This window comes from Clytia hemisphaerica, unplaced genomic scaffold, assembly GCF_902728285.1.
Source record: "Clytia hemisphaerica strain Z4C2 unplaced genomic scaffold, Clytia hemisphaerica genome assembly, whole genome shotgun sequence".
NCBI lineage: Eukaryota > Metazoa > Cnidaria > Hydrozoa > Leptothecata > Clytiidae > Clytia > Clytia hemisphaerica.
The window spans coordinates 76,840-86,776 of NW_027103890.1; the positions used below are offsets into that span (position 1 = coordinate 76,840).

Here is a 9,937-nt window from a genome sequence, read left to right on the forward strand (position 1 = left end):
TTCTCATTGAAGACATAAAATTCTGAATAAATAGGTTTTGTTCAAGATATTTGATCTAGAATGAATATTTTGAAAAAATATTTTGAGGAAATTGATTAAAGTGATTTTTGTTTTATCCACTCCTGAAAAAAAAAATACAACAAGACTGAGACAGTTAAATGCTATCAAAATAGACAAAAATTTACTTCTCTGATCATACTTAGTTAAACTATTAAATTATGTGTTGGAATGAAATTTTGATCTTCAAACTAACCTAATTAGAGGGCAAATTGGAACCACTTTAATTTCAAACTGAGCGAATGGATGGACAAAAATGACAAAACCGTTTTCTCCTTTTAACCTCAAAATTTAGTTACAACAAATATTTTAGACCTGTATACAAAGGGATGTCCTGATTAGCATAATAATCTTTTAAAATGTTACTATCATTTCAGTGCAAAATACTAACAGAAAAATATACTTGTTCTCAAATGTCCATGGTATCACTAGCCTCAGATTCATCATAAGCAGAATCAGTATCAACCGTGTCAACATCATATCCTCCAGCCTCAGAACCGTCACTCAAACTGTCATTGTTATCGCTGAAGTATTCCAATTCATCTGTGGTAGCAAGAGTACATTCAGGTAATGAGACAACTTCCTTAATTGCCAATAAAATTTCATCAAAGAATTTGTTGTTTGTCAAGGAAGTATGCTCGCAAAGTGTGTCATGCGTGGTTTCGTGACTTGCAATTTCAATTATCTCTTCGATAGATTGATCAGGAAAACCAACCGAAAACTTTGCGTTCAATAACCCCCCCCCTTGGATTGGGATGTATTACGTGTCTGAATATCAGTGAGTTTTTGCTTGAGAAGAGCTTTACCATCATAATTTAAAGAACATCTGACTTTGATTTTTTGACAGGATTCCTTCACCTCCCTGATATACCACGGGTATTCTGGCTCGTCAATGCAGGCGCCACAATCACATTCTCGATGGCATATATCACAGCATAGATGTTTAGGCATGACAGGATTTGAGCTGTCATTTTCATCAAACTGAGACAAAAGGATTTTTCTTCGACAAACTGTTTTGTTATTGCAATACGCTTTAATTTCCGCTGTCAGGCTAGGTGGTTGAAGTGATCTGTTATACTTGATCAAAGTTGCATTACTTAATCCTCCATCACGACCAGCCCTTCCTGACTCTTGGAAGTAGTCATCCAGAGCATTAGGTGGGCCAAAGGGGATAACATCGTACAGTGCTTTACAATCAACTCCCATTCCATATGCCATGGTAGCCATTAGGATCCTAACGTTACTATTTGGGTCTGTGAATTCCTTTGTCAAAAACTTCTTCAAGTCACCTTCTGTTTTTGCATGAAATTTAGCATATGGACGAAGTAGGGGGTTAGCAACTTTGATGTGCTTCTTAAAGAGCTGGAATAGAGGTCTTGTATTGTCAATTGTTCTGCAAAATATTATAAGTTTGTCTGCTGCGTACCATTTTTCCTTAAGATTTGTAATCAAGGGCATGAATGTTAACTCGAGGTTTTTATGAGGCAGTTCAATCACACTGTATCTAATGTTAGTCTTTTCTGGTGATTTTACCAACAAAAAAGGCTCGGTTAGATCAAGGTTGCTGATTATGTGGCTTTTCATCTCCTTGGTCGCTGTCGCAGTCATTGCAATTAGAGGGACATTTATCATTGACCTAATCTCACCAAGCTTCCCGTACCAGTGTCGAAATGCATCTACCTCCTTGCTTTTGCTTCCCCTATTCGAAAAGTAATTTTAAAATGCAACTTTGTTTTATAATTAAAGCGAAATGAAATAACAAGGCTAGAAGCATTTAAATGTTTAAAAAATTTCAGGGAAGTCCGATGCTTAGTCCTTTTAGTAAAATTTGTTGCATGATAATAATAATGCTATGAAGTAAACAATTTATCTGAAAGCTATTATTTTGGTTACTAAAAATGTAAAATTATGTCTTGATAAGAAATTTACTTGCATGGAAAACTGTAAACCTGAGAATTTAGAAACAACTTTTTCTCTCTGAATACTGAACGCTTTCTAAAATAAGAAAAAAAATTCCACGCAATAACAGACTCAACTAGTTTCAAAATCAACAAGCAAAAGGAAATCAAATTTTCTTGCTACGTACCACTTTTTAATACAATGACTTTCATCGATAAAAACTGCAACTATGTTAGCCTTGAATTGTTCATTTTTCAGAAGACCACGATTTCTTGATAGTAGGGCCTCAGGAGAACTGTAAACAACTTGATACTTGCCATCACAAATGGTCTAAATAAATGGCATGAATTTCAGTTAAACCTTAAAGGGATAATCAGATATTTTTGATATTTGGTCTACAGATACCTTTTATGGTCCTGAGAAAAACCAAGCAAAAAGCCAATAATTTCCAAAAGCTGAGATATTTTCTTTAAAGAAAATCGTGACAGAAACTCAAGTGTAAATTATTTCTAATTTCTGATTCTGGAAGAAAACATGTAATTTGGATGGAGGGATTCATTATACAATTCAAGTATTTTTCTTCCATTACGTGAAAAACATTTTAAAAAAATTGATGGCCTGAATAATGCACCGGTTGTTGTATGTTTTCATGGGATGAAGTACAAGTACATTGAAAGCATCTGAAAGATTATGTATCTCTCTTTATATGTATTTTCTATATTGTACTTTGTGTTAATGCAAAAATTTAAAATTGCATTATTTTATAGCCTTGATCTTTCTAAAACTAAACTATTTCTATGATTTCTAGAAAGATAATTAATGCAAGTTATGGTTGATAGATTTATCAACCCACATTATACAATATCAACTCAACTTTGATCTTAATTGAATAATTAATCCATGTATTTCAATTTACATCGATTGCTATTACTTTTTATTGTTCATTTGAGAGTAGCCTTCTCTTTCACTGGCAAAATTCTAACCTGGATTGTAGTAAAAATTACATGAAGGAATTAGTAAACTCATTTTCTAACTCACCTATTTATTAACTTTATTAACTCCACACAACCATAACCATAAACATAACCAAATAAAAGTCGCAAAAACCAATGTAATCCAGTGCAATCAACATTTAAAATTGGTCATTTTCTTCACTTTTCTTCTACCCAGTTGAATTAAAGATCCTTTCATTAATTTTGAAAACCAGCGCTCCTTCTTCACATGCACTATTGCAAAAATGTCAACCAAAGCTTCATACAGGTTCTATAAAAAAATTCAAGGTAATATCATAGTTTTTGAATGACTCGTTTAGATTCACAAGGTTACTGGTAGCAATTGATGTAGATTGAAGTACATTGATTGGCAATTCAATTATGATCAAAGTTGAGTTGACTTGTATAATGTGGATTGATATCCCAAAGGGGACACGCTTTGATGAAAAATAATAATTTGTTTCCTAATCGGGATACGTATAATATCCCGATTGAGTGATAGTCCTGCATTGACTAATACATGGTTAAGTGATCGATATATTTGATCATTGATTTTATTTAATTGCTATCGATATTAAACACGATTGGCTATCGATTAGTCATGTATTGATATTGACGAGTGATTGATTATTATTGATGAGGTATCGATTATATATATTTCGGAATTGATTCTTATATATCGATAGGCTATCAATTGTAATTATTGATAGGTTAAAGCATTAATTGCAATTAGTATTGATTTGATGGTTGATTTTAATCGATATAAAGAGCTCTATCGATTCAATCAAAATTGATCTTCATCACATATTGTGACCGTTCCCCATTCCCCTGGCTGCCTGGACTTCTGGCATGCTGATACCCACCAAAGCATTCAGTTACAACAAGCCCTTGGCCAAAAAAAAACATTTTAATTGTCACAGAATGAGCGAGAAAGTGCCTACCTTAAGTTAAGTGTAATAATTTTGGCGGTGATTAAATTTTGCAGATTTGGCAGTTTTTGGCAAAATCCGCCAAATTAAATACACGCCAAAATTTTAAAACTTGACCATCCGCCCAATTAAAAACTTGCCAAATCAAACAAAATCTTTTTTAGGATCTTTTATGTAAAACCTATTAAAATACCACGTAATTTTCGTAATTCAAAAATTACGTGGTATTATACGTGGTATTACGTGGTAATTACAAGTGCCAAAAGTGAAAAGTTTCTCCCACCCTCCAAATTATACAAATTCTGCCATCCGCCAAATTAAATACACGCCAAAATTAATACGCTTATCATACCTCCCTTTTATAATCCAAGAGGGAGGTATGATAACAACAATTGACTAACAAACCTGAAACACAGTGGAATTTTTCATTGGACATTGGTCCAGTGCAACAGCTCCCACACCTCTTGCTTCCAATGACTTGACTTGATCCTCCATGAGGGAGTTAAGAGGGCTGATCACTACCACAAAGCAATTTACCTTCTTGGACAGTTCAGACAGAGAGGCAGAAGTGGAAGGATTTCCAGCTTAAAAAAAAATAATAGAAGGGCAAGGCTTGGTAAACCAAGCTCTTCCCAGTTCCAGTGGGCTGACAAATCAGGACATCTCTGCCATCATGAACTGCCCTCAATGCTTGTTTTTGGTAATGGTGGAAATTTAAACCAAATATCTTCTCCAAATCATCCATTCTGTCCATTTTGATTTCCACAATTAAAAATGGCTCACTCTACTCTACTGCTTGGTCCACTGGCTTGTCTTTTGCTTACCCCCGGAGATTTTCCGCAAAATTCACTTGCTTGCGAATTTGTACGGCTCTCACATACAGAAATCTGTATGTGAGAGCTTATAGTTTTAGCTTGAGAAAATATTGCTTCGGAACAAGCGTCAAGTCGGTTATTTTCCTCACTCTCTACGCGCAATTTCCCGTGTGAACGTTTTCCTGATTTTACCATTAGCCAGTAACCGGGAATTATAAATAACCGACTTGTTTACAAGTCTAATCCGCGAATCCATAACGTTAAATATTTATTTTTCTGAAGAAAAATTATCGGCTAATTAGCTTATTGCCAGTTTTTCAAAAATTTATGAAAGAACTATGCAAGAATTTGTGGGTTCAGAGCTAAACACAGCACCCAGCATACTCTAATCAAAATGATTGGTCAATGGCATCAAAGCTTGGATACGTCTAGTAAAGTTGGAGCAGTTTTAATGGACTTATCTAAAGCTTTCGATTGCATAGACCACAAACTTTTATTAGCTAAACTCAAAGCTTATGGACTCGATACTAAAAGTCTCGGCCTTCTCAAATACTATCTGAGTAATCGCTATCAGAGAACAAAAATAGGCTCTGAATATATTGAATGGTTGGAAATACATCTTGGTGTTCCACAGGGCTCTATATTTGGACCCCTTCTACTTAACATTTTTTTGAATGGCTTATTCTTTTTCATAGTCAAAACCAGCATTTGCAATTTTGCAGATGATAATACATTGCATTCTTGTGCTGAAACTCTTGCAGAGGTCATCTTAAATCTTGAGTTTGACTTAGAAATTATTCTAGATTGATTCTCAAAAACTACCTTGAAGCAAATGCTGGAAAATTTCAAATGTTGGTATTAGGAAATAATAAAAATATTATTGTAGAACTTTCGGTTGGGCATGTAAAAATATCATCAACGGATTGTGTTGAGCTCTTAGGCATCACCATCGATAATAATCTATCATTTAGCACTCATATCAATTCTCTTTGCTCTAAGGCTAAAAAGAGAATTTGGAGCTTAACAAGAATTCAAAACCTTTTTACATTTGACCAACGGAGATTAATTTTTAATGCTTATGTTATGTCTATATTTAATTATGCGCCGATCATTTGGATGTTCTGTAACAAGACTACATATGAGGAAATCACTAAAGTCCACAAGCGGGCCCTGAAAATATTCCTTTGTGATTTCCAAGAAAACTATGAATCTCTGTTACAGAGCGCCTAGTGTAAAATGGTCCATGAATTCACAAAGTCTTGATGTCAACACCCAAGGCTACCTCCCATCGTTCGGAACACAATCCTTTTTATTTCATGGAAGCTTACTTTGGAATCAAATTCCCAAAAATACTAAGCTTAAGCCTTCCATCGATTCATTTAAATCCTCACTTAATGAAATAAACCTAACAAATATTTGCCTTTGTAAAATATGTACCTAAAAATTTATAGTTTTATAGAAATTATCTTTTCATATAATCATTTTTGTCAATAGTTGGTATAAAATAGTATTTAATTATAACTATGTAACACCAACGTTACTGAAAGAGCGCTGCGGAGTTATATTCGTTACTTCTGGTTTTGTCTGAAGAGTAAGAAGAATTCAAACGAATACATTTTTTGAGAATTTATTTAAAACCCTACTTTGATAGAAGTATTTCAATGTTTTTTATAAGAGCAAATAAAGAACATTTTAAAAGCTTTGCGGACTCTAAAAACACCCAAATGTTTAGGAAAATTGGTAAATATACTCAAAAAATGTGAAAATAAGAAAATTGTTAGGCTCAAAAATCAAAATGTTAAGAACATTTGAATAAGGCTTCAAAAATATTTTGGATGTTCTTATAAAAAACATGTAAACGGAAATTTCTTTTGAAAATAATTTCAATCTGTTAATTGGAATACAAAATATTTTAAACTACTGAGAAACGAGAAAATAAATCTAAATTCTTACTTCTAGGAGTGATAGGCTTGCACGTTGTGACGTCTAGTCCAGCCTTCATGATTTTTTTCTTCAAAGCGAGCTCAAACTTCTCAACTTCGATTTGCGCACAAACAACAAATCCAAAAAGAAATTCCCATGAAAAACAATAAATTGTGTAATTCAGAAATCAATGTTTTACATATGATATCTTATATCTAACTCAATTATAAGTAAGAGTGTTTAAAAAACACTCACCATGAATCAAACATTCGTCTTTGTAATCATCTCCACTGTTTTCTGGATCCTCCCTGATAAGCTCTTTTCTCAGTACGGTAGACTCCATTGCACATTTTTTCAAAGGTGACCTTGACTGTTGGGATATAAAGCAGGGGCTTGTGTACTAAGATGTCCAGGGAGAAAGAGTGGTGCCTGCCCCTACCTACGGGTAGATAAAGATCGAAAGAGGAGCCTTCGCAAACTTACCAAGTTGAGTGTGTTAACTCTTTCAGTACTACCCAGCAGTAGACTCAGCCAAAGCTGAGACAATTACATATTTTGAAGTTTGCAACATTGCCACATTGAAAAAAAACCTGAAAATTAAGTTTCCCACATTACTGAAGGAGTTACCCAGCACGTTTACACACTCCATTTCATTCAATTTTCTACAATTTTGAAATCTAAGTTGAATTGCATTTGAACTATATGTTTTAATTTTTTTTGACGTAGTTCAAATACCATTCAATTTGAATTGCATTTGAACTATATGTTTTCTTTTTTCTTGACGTAGTTCAAATACCATTCAATTTGAATTGCATTTGAATTTCATATGTAAAAATCACCTAAAGTAATTCAAATACAATCTAAATTCTGGATTGCAATTGGAGTACCGCATGCGAAATCAGCATAATAATTCAAATGCATTCAAGATTTAGATTACAATTGAGTTTGTTTTGAAATGCATATGAATTGTAAAATGATTCGTAGCGGACGTCACTAAAATTCGAAATAAAAGTTTTTTAGAAGCTTTCTAAATAATATAGCGGTAAAAAAATAAAGTTAACAGGCATAGTGCACTAGAGTTTTTATTACGACAATAAACGTATTAAATAAAAAGGCAACAACAACATTAATGTTAGAAAAGTAACTTAATGGCATATGTTGTATTTCGGTGTTCAATATAGCCCTGGTAAACTAACTCCAGTAAAACTAGGGTATAACTAGAGTTTTCTACATCAGGTTTACCTGAAAAATCCATCGTTGTCGAATGAGTAATTTACTCGAGTATCTCCGGTCAAATGAGAAATAAGAAAATTCCTGAATTACTCGGGAAACCGGGTTAAATTATTAACCCGATATACTCGATATTCAGGTATTAAAGGTTGAGATCGGGTAATTCAAGTTTCCTTTGTTTCCGGTTTCCGATATATTTCCGGTATTTCAGGTACGCCGGGTATTTGTTCAAAAAGTTCTGCTTTTTTATTTCTAGCACACACGTGGTACATGAGTATGACATTATTATGAAGATTTTCTTGAGAAAAAAAGCAATGGAAAGAACAAGCAACAGCTGTTTGTGATGAAATACATTCAATTATTTTTACAATTAATTTAAAATAAATTATGAATAAATTATAAAGATGTTAAATTAAATATTCATAGAAATATAAAGTAAAAATATGGAAAAATATGGAACAAAAAACTAATGAAAGTTCAATGAAAATTTATTTGTCAATTATAATAAAATGTTTATTTACAATCGTAAAGAGTGGCGGTTTTTGATTCCGTTCCGTTTTTTATCTAATTTTAAAATTGAAAATGAATATTTTATGCCTTATCCAGGAAAAAATATCGGTGTTTTAATAAGTAGGGGAAAATTTCGTCATTCAGCCAAAAATATTGTCACCACCCCGTTCAAATCGGTCGAGGAAAAATTTCGTCACCCCCTCAAAAATTTTCGTCACTTTCCCCCGACATAGATACCTTATTGAAACTCATTTTTGTGCGAATCAGACTTGAAAACTGTGAGAATCAATCTCAAAAAAATAAAAATAAAAAAAGCTTCGAAGAGTCTAGAGTCATCGATAATGAAAAAGTTATTTTGTTATTTTACAGTATTTGGTTCCAGTGGTTCGGATTTTAATTAGAATAGTAAATCGGAAAAAAAATTTGATTCATTTTGAGAAAAGGTTATCCAAACCGCCGTAAAATGCAATTTTTAGGATTTTTTCTTGACCAGGGCTCTACTTCTACTATATATAATATAGATATATAATATAATATAATATATTAAATATTCATATTGAAGTTAATTTTAAATAAATAATTTGTATATATTTTTTAATTTAATCTTATATTTTATTTAATTATATACTTAAAAATATAGGATATATAGCATCTTCATATATAGCCCCCAAAACGGAGAAAATTTTGAAAAAGAACATTCCGGAAATAAAATAAAGATGTTAAAGTTTTTAATGCAGCAAAAAATTTTGTAGAACCTCTTTTCTCTAGATTTGATCGACGTTTTGGGGGCCACATACTGTATGTTAAAAAATTATAAAACTTCTAAAACCTTATTGATTTTCATTTTCATCACCATCACCATCACCATTTTCCAACTTTCTTTTTGTGTTTTTTAAGTGATCCCTTATCGAGTCGTGGATCATTCGCTTTGTTGTTTTCCCGAAATGGCGACCAATGTATTCTAAAAAGTACATAAATTGAGAAATAATTTATTATATATATCAGATGGAAATAATGCCCAGGGGGTATTAGGGTTGCGAGCTGACGAGGGGGGATACCGCCTACTTTCGAAATTTGGACCCTTACCGGGACTAAAAAGGAGAAAACAAAAGAAAATTTTGGGAATTTTACGACCCTTAGCGGGACAAATTTGACCAATTTCGACCAAATTTTGATCTTTCAGGGGGGTAGAAAGATTAAATTTTCTTATTTTTCCGACCCTTAGTTTGACTGAAATTTGATTTTCTAATTTTTCCGACCCTTAGCGAGACTTTGGAAATCCAAAAGAGGTACCCTTAAGGGCGGCACATACCGTACCCTCCATTTGCCTAAGTACCCCACCCCGGGAGATACTGTATGACTTCGAAAAAACATAATCTTCTTTCTAACGCCCATCCCTTGAAATAAACTATATAGTAAACACCCCCTTTTTTAAATAACTCCTTCGGATAAACGCCCCTAACAAAAGAAAGTTTTGTGTAACGAAATTAAAATTAGATTAAAGTCAAAACACGCCTTCTTTTAAAGCAATTTAAATACATATTTTGTACTTAATAGCAGGTTTTTGGGCTAAAAAACCGAG

General features: G+C 33.0%; 1 protein-coding gene across 1 annotated transcript; it reads right to left on the reverse strand.

Moving 5' to 3' along the window:
• Positions 1-466: 466 nt before the first annotated feature.
• On the reverse strand, positions 467-6,958 carry LOC136808642 (bifunctional 3'-5' exonuclease/ATP-dependent helicase WRN-like). Its single transcript, XM_067065191.1, has 5 exons — positions 6,871-6,958; positions 4,283-4,461; positions 2,144-2,286; positions 822-1,756; positions 467-600 (listed from the first exon to the last, which is right to left on the reverse strand). Exons 1-5 carry the CDS (start codon positions 6,956-6,958, stop codon positions 467-469), a joined length of 1,479 nt encoding a protein of 492 aa, XP_066921292.1.
• Positions 6,959-9,937: the final 2,979 nt, after the last annotated feature.

Excerpts from the sequence above, each read along its gene's own strand:
- LOC136808642 (XM_067065191.1), bottom strand. The coding sequence starts at position 6,958 with ATGGAGTCTACCGTACTGAGAAAAGAGCTTATCAGGGAGGATCCAGAA. Across the intron at positions 4,462-6,870 it reads AGACGAATGTTTGATTCATG|CTGGAAATCCTTCCACTTCT; the intron begins GTGAGTGTTTTT and ends TTTTTTTTTAAG. Across the intron at positions 1,757-2,143 it reads AGTCATTGTATTAAAAAGTG|GGGAAGCAAAAGCAAGGAGG; the intron begins GTACGTAGCAAG and ends CTTTTCGAATAG.